The 14,719-nt window shown below is 41.1% G+C and overlaps 1 protein-coding gene across 2 annotated transcripts; it reads left to right on the plus strand.

Moving 5' to 3' along the window:
- The first annotated feature begins 203 nt into the window (after window positions 1–203).
- Window positions 204–13,938, plus strand: PTP4A1 (protein tyrosine phosphatase 4A1). 2 transcript variants are annotated; one of them, XM_048297505.1, is made up of 6 exons: window positions 204–401; window positions 7,015–7,564; window positions 9,062–9,154; window positions 9,534–9,664; window positions 11,261–11,335; window positions 12,517–13,938. In XM_048297505.1, the coding sequence occupies exons 2-6, from the start codon at window positions 7,460–7,462 to the stop codon at window positions 12,632–12,634; spliced, it is 522 nt and encodes a 173-aa protein (XP_048153462.1). In that variant the 5' UTR covers window positions 204–401; window positions 7,015–7,459; the 3' UTR covers window positions 12,635–13,938. The 2 variants fall into 2 exon arrangements, with proteins under 2 accessions (XP_048153462.1, XP_048153463.1); XM_048297506.1 differs by having other exon boundaries at window positions 7,018–7,564.
- Window positions 13,939–14,719: the final 781 nt, after the last annotated feature.

Here is a 14,719-nt window from a genome sequence, read left to right on the forward strand (position 1 = left end):
CCGCCTCTCGCGCGCGCGCCCGCCCGCCCCGCCTCCGCCGCGCCCCCCGCGGCCTCGCGCCCGCCCCAGACGCGCCGATGGCGCCTTTGATTGGGTGGGCGCGACGCTCGTCAGTGACGTTCGAAAGGCGGGGCTCGGGGCGCTCGTGCGGGAGGCGGCGCCGAGTGTCGCTCCTGGTGCAGCCGCGTCCACCCGGCGCCGCCCGCAGAGCCGCCCGCCCGCCGCAGCCGCTGTATGGTCCTTCCCCGCGCCGCCGCCGCCGAACCCCCGCCGGCAGCTCCGCGGCCTCCAGCGCCTCCTCCTCTTCCTCCTTCTGGTTCTGCTCCTCCTGCCCCCGGCGGTGGCGCCCGCACCCCGGCTGTATGATCAGGCTACAGTCTTCAATGAGTAACCATATTCCTGTGAGTGCTGCCCGCCCGCGCCCCCCGCCCTGGCCCCTCGCTCCGCTGGCCTCCCAGCTACCGCGCCTCTCCTCCCCCTCTCCCCCATCTCCTCCATGTTGTCTCTTTGTTCTGTCGCCCGGACCACGCCGGCTGCGGGTGGCTTCTCGAAGCGCCGGGCTGCGTCTCCCGTCGGGCGGGCCGCTGGGGAGCCGAGCCCTCCCGGCTGCGGCACGGCTCGGCCCCCCTCCCCCTTGGTGCTCCTCTCCTGCCCCCGCCTGCTGGCGCCCCTCTTCCCTCCTCTGCCGAGAAAGGAGGAGGTGACGACCTCTCCGCGGCTCCTGGGCGGCCCGGCCCGGGTACAAAGCCGCTTTGTGAGTCGGGCTGCCGCTTACCCCCCCCCCGCGGGGCCCGACCTTCTCCCTGCCGGGCTCTGTGCGGTGGAGTCCGCCGAGCCGGGCCGCCCGCCGGGAAGGGCAGCGCCTCCGCGGCCGTGGCTCCGCGCCCTGGGCCGTGCCGGGAGCCCCCTGCCGGGGGGAGGCCGAGCCGGGCGGCGGCTCCGGGGGACAAGATGGCTCCGCGTCGGGAGCCTGATCGAGGCGTGATGCGAACCTGTGACCGCCGCAGTCGGGGCGACGGCCCGGCCTGGCCCGCGGAGCGCTGTCACGGCCGGGACAGCGTCTCCGCGCTGGGGAGAGATTGGGACAGACAGGCCGGGAGCCCGGCACCCCGCGGCTGCGGGGCAGCCGTAGCCCGCGGCTGTCCGGGCAAGCCGGGGCTTGCCCGTGGGCGGCTGGCTGCCAGGCTGGTTGCCAGGCTTGGCTGCCGCGGCCGGCGCTCGCCCCCCGCCGTAGCCCCACGTGCGCGGCTGCGGCCGGGGCGAAGGCGGCTGGGCAGCTGCTTTGTCTCCGCCGTGCTCGGGCGGAGAGTCGGTGTCGGCTGCGAGCGAGGACGTGAGTCCTTTCCAAAATGAGCTCTATGCAGTAGAGGTGGGGTATGCCCGAACTCGGGTGTGCAGCCGGTATTTTTCGGCAGGAAAAGTCCGCAGAGGAGTCATTTAAGTACACGTTGAAGCAGACATTTCTGTAACAATCTGTCTTGAGCCTCAAAAGCTCACGAATACAGTCAAATACCTTAATTTTGACTGAAACTGCTTTCAAGACCTTGCCATCTGTCTTGTCAAGGAAGGCATTTCCTTCTGGAGGTGATCACAGTTCAGCTTCGGAAGGTTTTACTTGCCGGGTTGTGGTTTGTTTTCTGTTTTTAACTCCCCTAGTAATCTCAGTGCCTGTGCTGCCTAACATCTGTAACCACAGAGCACAGTGTGTATTTAAGCAGAAAAAATCAAACAGTGTATGGCTTGCTGGTGGTAGTACGCCCTCCAAAAGCAGGGAAGCAAAAAGGACAAAGAATTAACAAAATCAAGTCGTCTACGACGATAGAAGCTGGTAGCCAGCTATGCACATTGCAAGTGTTATGAGCTGTACAGTTTGGTGGCATGAAGGTCCTGTAATCTGGTGTTTCTTACTCCTGCTGGAGACAACTTCTCAATATGTCTACCTGCATCTGGTGAGTCTTTTGAAAGCAGTGACTCAGAAGTATGAAACCTGTCTCTTTGTAATCTCATAAAACTGCCAAGTCGAGACACCTAAGATTACACTTAAATGTCAGCTCATATTATTCCAGTGATGGAACAGCAAAGGGTTTTGAAATTGTCTTCAGAGTCATTTCAGGGGGCAAATGTAGAAGAGGCAATACAGAAATTACACATCCATGAGAGGAAATGTGAGAATGAGAAATAAAAATGAATGACAGATATAACAAGAGCCAAAGGAACAGGATGTCATTGTCTTACTGAAACTAAATGTCAGTAAGACAGGAAATAAATAGAACTTAGCCTTATCTAATAACTTCTATCAAGTGAAACTTTCCTGTTCTGACAAAATACATGCTACATAAGAATGTCGGATCTATCCCAGCATGTTGGCTGACTGTAAGTGATCACTTGTTTTAAACATTAACCAGAACACCCAAATAAGGATATTAGTGAACCATAAACTAACAACAGATTGTCACCTTTTTCAAAAAATTAAAACTCACTCTATTGGATCAATACAAGAAATATTTCTGTGTTAAATGGAAGTCCTTACTGCTTTCTTCTCAGTTGCAACTTTTTGTTAGGCGTTCATGGCTTAATTAAACTTGATGAGATACATGCAGACAGTTATTGCTGTGTGTGCTAAATTTCTCATGTTATTGCTTAAAACATAATGGAATAGTTTTTTAGTAGAATGACAGGATTTATGTAGTTTGCTATTGAAGTGACAGTGTTAAGTCATTTGGAGATTCCTTGCTTTTGGAAACCCAGGAGGTAGTGCTAGACAAGGGGATGGATTGGTTTCTGTGATGTCTAATTTTCTCCAATATCTGTTAGAGCTTCTTTGCATAATGTTTTTGTGGTCCAAGCAGAAGAACTTTGAACTGAGTCACATGGCCTCAATTTCATCATCTCTAAAAGCTGCATTGACTTGTTATACAGGAAGTTTTGAGATAATTTTTTTTTTCCCCCTTCACTGCATACTTGAACCACAGGAATATCCTTCCGGCATAGAGCATGTCGCAACAAATTTATGATAAACCTTTGGTTTCTCCCTTCCCATTGGTAAGATATGAATGTGTTTTCATAGGCAATGGGTCGCTTTCTGTAGTCTAAAATGGACAGTGTTATCACTGTGGATATCATAAGACAGGCATTTATGTGCCCAGTAGATAGGAGGTACATCTTGTCAAGAGCACCTTATGAAGGTGTGCCTCTACCTTGCATAATGACTTCGCAGTTTGTACCCCTTACTCTCCTGTTCTTCCCTGACTGCCTTAGCAGTTGCTACTGAGGTCTTGAATAGTAAGAGGAAGTCGGTGGTATTTGTCATTCAGTATCTTTTTGTTGGGTAGTAATTTAGAACAATAAACTTCCTTGCAGGTGTTCTCAAATTGTCATGAAACTTAGTTTATTTTAGTTTTCTAGTTTTAGTCCTGTGGTTTCAGTAGGTGAGTGTGTGCCAGGTCTTGACTTAAGAGAATGTGAGACCACATAGTTGGTTCTGGATATAAATGTTTTTGGTCTATGAGCAGGTGGATTGAGCAACCGTGAACCATTGTGCACATCTTCTGAAGGTAAAGGGTCATTTAACTGTGTTAACAAGTGCTTTTGTTTGCATCCCTTTTCAAGATGCTACCGAGTTGTGAACCAGTATGTCTACAGCGTGGCATAACCTTGCACCTCTCTGTTTTCCCTATATCAATAATGATCTAATAGATTACTTTCATAAACCAATTTTATCAAACGTGAGTGACTGTTTCAAACCCCAAATTAACATCCATGTGAATCTGCTTGTCAGTGAAGACAGGTACTTTAGCTTTCTGTCCCAGAGAGGGGCATGAATTTAAGCCTTTCCTTTCAAGATGCCATCCTTCTATATGAACAGGCTATTTTCTAACTTCTCCTAGCTTGCATTGTCGTAGGTCATACGATCATAATTAATGCAGCTATAATGGACAGGTTACCACTCAATAGATGGTCCTGGTACATTAACTTTAGCTTTTTTTTCCAAGTTTATTTTGATGGCTCTAACAATCTAAATGTTGGCGTTTCTGTTGGGATGGAAACTGCTACTTTTTCCAAAATCCTTCAGTGTTAAATTTCCTCAAGGAAAATTTATATGTAAATTGAAAAGAACGTGCTGGGGTACCCAACTTGGTGCTACAAATGATGAGTTGGTGTTACTCTGTTGAAGAACCTTCCGCATTCAACACTCTGCATTTGAATCTCACTTATGCAACTTTTTGCTTTCATGCACTATCTTGACTGTTTTGATAGCTTACCTACCAAAACTCTGAGACAATATAGTAATTTCAAAGCTGTATTTCCAAGACTTTTGAAAGCTCATGACATCATTTGAGTTCCCTCAAAGTCTGATGTCATCATAATTACTGCAACACTATTTTCACAGCTGATTTCTCATCTTCCAGGTCTTTTTGCTGAAGGTGGGTGAAGCCTTGTACTCTGGCTTAATGCTGTAACACAAACAGCATGCCCATGTACTACTCATCTTTAATTTTTATTTGACTCCTAGAACAGAATGAAACTAGGTTGGCAAAGCTGTCTTGGGATAGTTCAGTGTGTTGCTGCCTTAAGGAGTTGGTCTGCCTATGAAGCTTTCCTGTTAGTGTTGGTGAGAAGTGATGGCATTCACATCAAAGGAAACTGTGAGCTTTGGTCCTTTATAATGTAGCAGCAGTAGTTGCCAAGGCAAACAAAACAGTGAGGCTTAAGTATGTGCTTGGTTAGGTCCTTAGTTGTGTGAATTACTAAGGTTGTGATGTGTCTAATACTGACTGTTAAGTCAGTAATTAACAAAATGAATTCCTTTGTAAGGGTTAATAACACATAGAACTCAAATGTAACATTGCATAATCTACTTGCTTCTACTTTGTGTAAGAATTTGACCTGTGCACCCAGTTTCTAAGATGTCATTAGCAATATGCATTAAAAAGAAGGATTTTTTGCTTAACTAATTCTGTGCTGCCTGCCCTTTTCCTTGTTTACTGGTTTGTCTGGTGTCTTGAGTACTCCTAGTTGCAGACTAAGGGCAGCCTGCCTAGAAGACTGGATAAATCCTGATTACTTCTTTCTACCTACCCACCCTGGTATGGCAACATGTTAAATGTGCATTTCTCCCCAAAATTTCCATTTTGCTGATTGAAAGATTTTCACTCTAACAACTCCATTCTGTGTGCTCAAGCTCACTTGCATGCATTTATGTTTCTGACAGCTTCACTCCCTCATCCTTAACCAGGGCAAGGATCTGACTGTTACTCTTCTTAGCAGCCTTAAGAAGAGATCAATATGAGATCTTCCGGTGCAGTGCGAAAAGCAGCACAAGACCTTGTGCAGCTGTATCTGCCTAAAGCCGTCCCATCCCTTTTTGCTGTTCTGCTTCTTAAACTAATTGAAAGTGACTTTAAATAAGTTACCTTCAGTTCTTTTTTTCAGTTTGTATTTTAGCTATTTTCTGGATCTGGTCCTAGGAGGCTTTTAAATGCACACCTGCCACCTTGCTAGGGCATGGCTGGTGAGTCAGATGATGACTCTTGGAGTTCTTCCGAGTCTCAATTCTCCTGGTTCCTGTTACTCTGTTGACCTGTGACTTAAGAGGATCCTTCTTACTCTTTTTCTACGCCTATTATACTTAGAGTTCTTGCTGTCTTGCAAGTTGTTAAAGATAAAAACTGAAGTAGCTTTTTCACAAGAGCTGGCAAACTTATTCCTGTAGTCTACATCACTACCAGGTGATGGTAGTATCTCTGGAGTGGCAGCAAAGTGGGTGTGAAATTGTCATCTTAGTTTCTTTCTTTTAACTTCATTCTCGTGTTTATTAGCAGGTTGGGGTTTTCTTGTGTGCTTCTTTATTTTGTTTGTTTTTTACAAGTCATGCCTGTGACATAACACGCATGTTAAAACTCTTACCAGGAAGCTGTCTGAAAACATGAAAATAAGTTGACTAATCAACATAAATAATTTTTTCTGCTAAGTATTTGTAGGATTGATTATGTTTCTCTCTAATACCTAAGTATATTTAGTGGACATGTGGTTCGACTTGTACCTCTCTTTTGGAAGACAGAACTTGCTTCTTCTTCCCACCTGTTCCCTAGGCAGGTATAAGCAGGAGCACTGGTAAAGTAGCTGGGCACAGAATTAACGTGTCTGCTGTAAGGGTTCCACGGTGCATACAAGTACATATGGGTCGTTCATTTGCAGCATCTGCAAATAAATACACAATTTGGAGCACTTCATTTGCTATCTTAATTCCTGGTTGCATCTTGCAGTAATTATATATATAAATTTAACCGTAGCTAAGCAGCATACCACTGGACAGGAATTATCTGTTCAATAAACTTGCTATATATGTTTTTAGCTAGGCTATTACTGCTATCTCAGTATATTAATGAAGTCATGGTGTAAAAAGACTGTTAAAAGCATATAAGGTTGCCATTGATCTTCAGCCTTTAGTGTGTGAAATGTTTCTTAGTTAGAAATCCATGTGTCTCAAAAGCCTCTGTTCAAAAGCATACATTGTATTGCTAGGCCACAAAGACTGCATTTGCTTTCAAGGCCTCCTGTTTGAGTCAGGTGGATTTATACGCATTTTTTTTTCTGTAATTTTAGGCACTGTAACTTTAGTAGATGTTGTGATGTCTCTCATTTCAAAATGGAAAAGGCAGTTGTATGGGTATCCTGGAAGAACTATTCTTTTTATAAATATGGGAGTTCTTAAAACTTGTTGCTATGTTAAGCACAAATGAAATTGGTATTTTAATACATTATGGGATTTGGTGTTGCAAAAACCCTACATGGAAACTTTGTAATAAGTAAATGTATTTATTTTCAAGTAATCCATGTTAAGAAAGGTAACAGGATTCTTACACAGACCTAATTCTTGGAATAAAAAATAAACCTTGTGAAACTGCTTAGTCGCTGTGTTTTTATTTTTTCATTTTGTAAAGCTTGATGTCTTAAAAATAACCTTGTTTCACCTGTACTCATTATGCTTTCCCTCCCCCCCTCTTTTTACAGCAGTTCTGTGGTGTTCTTGGTCACACATTTATGGAGTTTCTGAAGGGCAGTGGAGACTACTGCCAGGCACAGCACGACCTCTATGCAGACAAGTGAACTGTAGAAATTCATTACTACTCCACCAAGAAGCCCCCCTAAGAGTGGTTGACCAGGATAAGAAGCGTTGAATTGAAATTGGCAGAGCATTTAACAACGGAATTCAGACCTGGATGGGGTAAACCTCAGTGCACTGCCTTTCTTTTGCCTCAGTATTACTGGATTGAAGAATTGCTGCTTCTTGTTAGGAGGTTCATTTCATTTCCCATTGCTCCCAACTTCATACTTCCAAGCACTGAGAATTTCACGTGGAGTATAGTGAAGTAGACTTCAGTTTCTCTACATCACTTCTGTATTGGAATTTTTTTTAATCCTTTCATAATCTTGTTGCATGTTTAACTAAATCAATATGGCCCGAATGAACCGCCCAGCTCCTGTGGAAATCACCTACAAGAACATGAGATTCCTGATCACACATAATCCAACCAATGCAACCTTAAACAAATTTATAGAGGTAAGGCCAGTACAGAATTCTTACTGATGTATTTTTTTAATGCTTGAACAGCATGCTGTATTTAAAATTTCCTTTACTAGATGATAGCTGGTGTGAAAACCATATGAGGAGATACTGAGGCTGTATATTGATTTTTTTTTAAATATTGGTGCTATGCTTCAAAGATCTGCAGACAAATCTGTTCATGTATACTTTGGCCTCCACAAACATCATTCTGAGAGGGAAGCAAAGTAATAATTATACTGTCTAGTACATGGTACATTAAGTACATTGTTTAGGTTTGAAAACAGGAATTATCTAGCAGAGTTATGTGTAGAACAACACAAATATCTCTTAGTGGTAGGAGCTCACATTCAGACTAGACTGAAGTGGTGTAACATTTCCTTGCACTTGCTGCATAGTGATACATATTGTGGGTCAGAACCTTAGAAACAAATAATAGGATTGCAATATGCTTTCACTGCCTAGCTTCCTTCACTATTAGCAGATCATGGTTTTAGTGTCGCTTAAGAGGATCCTCTGTGTCATAGCATCTACTTGAGTGAAATTTGTGGCATCCAGAGGCTTACTCTGCATCCAGAGCTGCTGAAGCTACTTTAAGTGCTTTGGTACATGCTACTGACTAAAGCCAGTGGCTTGGCATATATTGCTAGTACTGAATTTATCATCTAAACCACGTATTTAGCATGTTGGAACTATAAAGTGCATGGTCGTATAAAGTGTGTGTGTATGCTAATAAGTTCCTTTCAAAGCTACTTAGTGGGAAGGTCCAAGTTTGCCAAGTCCCTCCTTAGTAAGATTTTAGGTGTACTACAGCTACTTCTGCATTTGGTGCAGGATTATTTACAGGAAACAGTGAGATAACATTTGCTTGCCTTTATACTCTCACAAATATATTAGGTATGCTTAGGCAATGCTTTAGTCATTACCGTGCCACTTGCAGTGTGACTGATGGGTTGGAATGAAGAGGGATTGCTTTTTCTTTTTTTAATGTAGGGTAACAGCAAAATGGAAAGCTTAATTTTGTTATGACAACTCGGGAACTGGAATAATTCATTGTCCTGTCCTTGTAACTCTTAACATTAAGTGGTCTAGCAAACCTGTTGTTTTAAGCAGAGAGAGAGAAGGGGAGGACTTGAACTTCGCTCAGAATGCTTTTAGTGAAGTATGTAGCTTTGCAAACCAGGAAGCTTCCTGTTCCTTTAAAATGAATGATCTTTTGGATCTGGATCTGATCTTAAAGGAAAAAAGTCTGATCCAACATAACAAAACTTAGTCTGCAGATTAAGACTATGTTTGCAGAAAACCTTAAAGTATTTGGCATTAGCACCCAAGATTTTAGTCTTTTCAGCTTTCTGTGTTCTTTGCAGGATGTTAAGCATTTGCATGAGTTTACTACTGAAAACTTTGGAATGAGTTATTAAGTTAGCTTATCAAGAAAATTAAATGGTAAGTGAAGCTACTTTACTCTTACAATTTTTTTTTTTCACTCCCTAGGAACTTAAGAAATACGGTGTTACCACAGTGGTAAGAGTGTGTGAAGCTACTTATGACACTGCTCCGGTGGAAAAAGAAGGCATTCAGGTTTTGGTAAGTAGTGTAGAAGCAGGGTTCAAAGCCAACCTATTTCCTGCTTCACCCTGCCCCCTTCTCCAAAAAAAGATTATTAGACACCACCTTGTTAATTCTTATGAGTGTATTCCAGCAGCTGATGGAGGAAAAAGATGTGCAGACATCTTTTCTTGTAAGGAAAAAAGGTTCAAGTTTCGATCTAAATCATACGCTTAATGAGAACTGATTAAAAGGAAAGTATTTGTAATCTTGCTTATAGTTACACTATTAGAGAATTGTAGGTTTCAGTGGTTTCCTTAGCTGTCAGCTCTTTGTCCACTGTGTCCCTGTCTTTTTTTGCCTATGCATGCAGCTTACAAGAATTCTATCTTTATGTATTTGCAATCCCGTTCTCTAGGACTGGCCCTTTGATGACGGTGCTCCACCATCCAACCAGATTGTTGATGATTGGCTAAACCTCCTTAAAGTTAAATTTCGTGAAGAACCTGGTTGTTGTATTGCTGTACACTGTGTTGCTGGTCTTGGAAGGTGGGTGAAGCTTTAAAGATCTGTTGAATTGTCATCCCTGGTCAGACTTGTTAAGATCTAGTGCAAAAGTTTATTTGAGGCAAAAGTAAAACAGTCACGTATCCAGTATTGGAGTGACCTCATGCTTAAAAGTAGTTAAGATGGCAGGAAACTTGTATGTATTTATTAAAGGTCTTTAGGTCAAGAGATGATGCTTCTGTCACAGCTCTCACAAAGTCTACAGAATTAAGTTAACAAGTATGTTCTTGTACCCAGTATATTGATGAGTGTCCCACTGATATTTTTGTCTTTTTTTCCTAATGGATTTGTTTTTTGGTGACTTGCCTGCTTCCTCTCCATCTCCATTTCAGTAGTATTGCCAGTCTCCTTGAACCGAGGGCATTGTAACTGTTAACCGCAAACAAGTGGGTGGTTCTGGCACATCAAGACCAGCTTTCATCCACCACCTATTTGGGGGATGAAAAGTGTTTTCCAAAGTCCCAAAGCTGTTTGTCTCATTGCTAAGTGACATGAAAATTTCTAGGGATAATGCTAAATATTCTCCTCTTAGCCCTGTTTTTTCTTTCTGCTGGCACTATCTTAAATACAGTTCAACAGATGTGAGAAAATAATGGTTTTTCTACTGTTGTTCAAGACTACCTGGGAACTAGATCTGATCAAAAAGGAGCTGATATATTCTAGCCATGGATTTCAGCATGTCCAGTATAAAATTGAGGTTTCTGGTCTTGTCTGTAAGCCTGGCTTATCCACTGCATTGTGGCTTCACACATAACAAAGTTCACCGTAGTGATGAATGTTACCAAAACAAATCCTCTTCTGCTGCTTAGAATGATACCAGTTGGTTTTTTGTCAGAACTGGGCAGGTAATTAGTTGAAAAGATGGTCCTAGCTTTCTAGCATGTAAGTTTTCTTTTAAATCCCTGAACATACAAAACCACTTACACTTACCAGTAGATGCACAAGTCTTTTGCTAGTGTGTGGCATGAGGTTTTGCTTTGATTTTTTTTTTTGGAGTCATAAATTGCTAAGGTATTTGAGTTTGATTTAAGTCAAGCTTTTCTAACTGAAACTTGATTCTGTCAGAGGAAGAACACCGTGGCAAACAAGGAAATCCTCAGGGGAGTGCAGCAGCCTGTGGATTGCATCTGTTCCTAAAACTTGTAATGCTAGTTCTAGGATTTGTCAGTTCTTATTGAACTCAACCCCTCTTCTGACTTCTGCTTTGGCATCCTGACTGCTTCTAATGATGACTCATTGTGGAGAATAGAAACCCATATGCAATTCTTCCTCAGAATCAATTGATTTAAAACAAATGGTTAAAGATGACTTTCATTTTATTCCTGTTGTCCTCTCCTGTTCCTAAAGTCAGAAGAATGAAGCTAAGGTGGACCAGAGTTAATTTAAACCCCTATTTAAAGGAGAATGGCTAACTCAAAACCAGGTGATTTAATGTCTCAATGAATGGAGAAATGCCTTCTGCCTTTTCTGTTTTCCCAGAGAAGAAACTTCAGATATGCGGAAGAGAGAACTGGGTAAATTGTTTTTCTGAGTATGCTTTGACAAAAGCTAAACTGATTTTATTTTTTTTTGAACCAGAGCTCCAGTCTTAGTTGCTCTTGCACTGATAGAATGTGGAATGAAGTATGAAGATGCAGTGCAGTTCATAAGACAGTAAGTATGACGCATGTAGCTATTCCCAAGATTCAATATGTTGATACATCCTTGGGTAGTGAAGGAAATTCTGAGTGTTACTCTTGTCTTTGATGCCTTTTTTTTTTTTTGGTAAGGTATTTAATTTAGTACGTCTGAAATTGTACTGCACACAGTCAGTGTTGTAGGACTTGGACCTGTGGAATGGGTATTTTCCTGGTGAAACCAGAAGCGGTACATAATTATTTGAGGAGGTTTTATAAAAAACCAAAACAACCATTAACAAATCTAACTTTCAGTTAGATTTGCAGAGTTTTCTTTACTTATTTTATATATGAAAGACAGAATACCTTTGGAATTTAGGTTCTGTTTTCTAGCCAGAACTAATACTCGTTCATGTTGGTGGATCCTTCCTTCTTTATTAGATCAAAGTGTGCTGTGAAGTTCTTCCTAGTCTTTTCTGGTGGTCTGCTGAAGGCAAATAATTCCTTGGATTTTTTTAATCAATGTATATAAGTTGGATGAGAACAGTTTTAGTCTCAAAGTTTTAATTTCTCAGGATTCAGCTATCTTTAAAAGAAGCTGCATCCATTATAAACAGTAACAGAATACTTCTTGCATAATTGCAGGCCTTTGAAGAATTAAATTCAGGTTGTACTGGTTGTATATGAAATGAGGAATAGGAAGCCAGGTACATGCTCCAAACGGTCAGCCAACATGTACCTTTTTTTCACATATTTATGGTTTGAGAAAACAAAGCTTAATTTCTGTTCAGCATCTTATTATGGGAACTTAAAATATTTATTTACTTTCTTACTATTGTAGTATTCTTCATAATTATTTTAAGAGAATGAATAACTTCAGCTCTAAAGAAGACCATCTTGTATCTGCTCTATAGCTTCCTTTTAAAATTTCTTCTAAAGATCTTAATGTAAAATCTCTGGCTTGTGCTTATCATAGGCTAGAACACTGTCCAAAATGGTATGTACTCCTTCGAGCATGTGGTCCAGTGAGGTATTTGTGAAAGGAAGCTACCACCCTCTTTCCTGGCACTTAACTTCCAATTATCCCTGTTTTGGTTACCGCCTTGACTTAAAGGTGGCTTTTTTAAGTGACCTAAAAATATTTTTCTCTGATTGGTGATACTATTTCATTGGGCAGTAGATTAATGTTCTGTTTAAAATCTGTTTTTCTCCACCTAGGAAGCGGCGTGGAGCTTTCAACAGCAAGCAACTTCTGTACTTGGAGAAATACCGCCCCAAGATGCGTCTGCGCTTTAAAGACTCCAATGGTCACCGAAATAATTGTTGTATTCAGTAAAGCTCAACAGCCTATAGTACTTCTTTGGGAATAAAGGATGGAAACTAGAATTAAGCAGACTGCATTCCAAAGACATCAGTCTGGTATTTTTAGTAGTAAAGGAAGCTTCCTTAGGAGTATTTATTAGGCTAAAGGCTCAGTAGAAATGCAACTTCTACGTTTAGATAAATATCTGTCTATTTGGAGACCCAGTAAATGTTTTTGCTGTACCCTGTTTCTGAGCTGTCTCCTTGTTCATTAATTATCGGATGAAATACCCTTTAATCATGCCATTGAGTCTTACTGACCTAGTTTCAACTGCTAAAAATTGGGGTACTAAAATAAATCAATCTGTAGAGAGATTAGGTGCCAAAACACCCAGCATATCAGCTACATGTTTCTCCTTAAAATGAGCATAGTTCTAATGATGTGAGAACTAGCAGCTTATCTGGACCTTACTATCTTTTTTTCAACAGTCATTTCAATATGGAAGAATATGGCCTCTAAAGTAGTCTTGCCTGCTCACTGTATGTTTTTGTCTCCCACAATCGCACTAGAATTATCAGGATTTGCACAGTCTGTCTTTTTAATACTATGAACTACAGCAGTTTTTTACCCCTGCATCTGTACTTTTCTGTTACCTGAACCTCTCCATTTTACAAGTCATTACTCTAGTTATTCATGTAGAAGATCTTTTAAATTGTACAGAAGCACACAAGTCTTTAATGTCTCCAGACAAAAAGCCTTACAGTAAAATTAATGTTGGCACTTCATGTGCAACTTAACAGAGGGCCTGAAAAGGTTGGGAGGGGCTATTTAATATTTCTAGTAAAATGTTGCCTTTGTCTTGTGCAGGAAGTATAGAATATGCCCTTTACTTTAGTAAATATTTTTTTAAAATGTAGAAATGCTTTGTTATTGTAGCTAAAAATTCTTAATCAGAAAATTTCTGAAAAATCTTGTAGTTTTCTTTTACTGTACCTATTGAGAGTTGTTTACCAACTATTGCTTTGTTGAAAGTGTGATCTTTTTCTTTTCTTTTAGTTTTTCCTTCTTGAGTTTCTGCTATGACTTGGGCAGACCTCTGTAATATTTTGTATGCCTTTCAAGCTGCGTAACTTAATATTTGGATACTTGATAATTTGTTTTATTATGTAATTGATAAAATGGTGATGTGTATTAATGTTAGTTCAACCATATATTTATACTGTCTTGGGAATGTGTGGTTATAGTTCTGTGGGAGAAATACTTTTGCCAGTGTTCACCAGCTTGTAAAATCTAGTGCGAGAGCTTAAAACATCTAAATAAATACTGAAATGCACTTACGAAGTTTGCTGAAATGCTCATCACTTTCACTTATTTTTGTGTACTTTGTCAGCAGTCGAGGTGCCTAAATTCAGAATCTAGTCAGGCATCTGTTTTCTTCTTTTTTAAATCTAGGCTTGAGTGTTCCCTTTGCTGTAATGTTTGCTGTTTGTTTTACTCATAAATAAATGTGGACAAATATTAATGGCAGAAAGTACAGTATTTCTTAATGTAGCTTACTTGTGACTTGCTGTCCCCAGTACTGAAACAGGTTACTTGCTTAGTGTTCTTGGAGCTGTTTTTGCAGTAAAGCAGAAGAGTATATATGCATCAGTAAAGCTTGGAGAATGCTTAAATCAGTACCATTAGAATTCAGGTAAAAATAGTATGATAGTGTGCTTCATTTGTCAAGACTGAAGCTGTGTACAAACAGATGATGTCCCAAAAATTGTGTGAGCAAACACCTGTTATGTGAGTTTCCAGAGTGGTGACTAAATTTCCTGACGAGAACTGGAAGGTGCTCTTAGTAGCCAGCTGAGGTGATCAATGCTCATCTGCTTAAACTATGGTTATACATCTCTTCATTTCTAAACAGTGAGGTGGGAACATAGTATCAGTCAATGAGATTTCTAAAGGATTGCTTCTGGAAAAGTTACAGCCTCATAAAGAGCACTGTATTATTTAAAAATGCCTGAAAGAACATAACGCAATCTTTAAAGTAGTAAAATAAACTTTGGATCATCTTTCCTTTGGAAGCTGAACATGGTTTAAAAGGTATTTTGTTTAACGGAATACAGCTTC

This window comes from Corvus hawaiiensis, chromosome 3 (genome assembly GCF_020740725.1).
Source record: "Corvus hawaiiensis isolate bCorHaw1 chromosome 3, bCorHaw1.pri.cur, whole genome shotgun sequence".
NCBI lineage: Eukaryota > Metazoa > Chordata > Aves > Passeriformes > Corvidae > Corvus > Corvus hawaiiensis.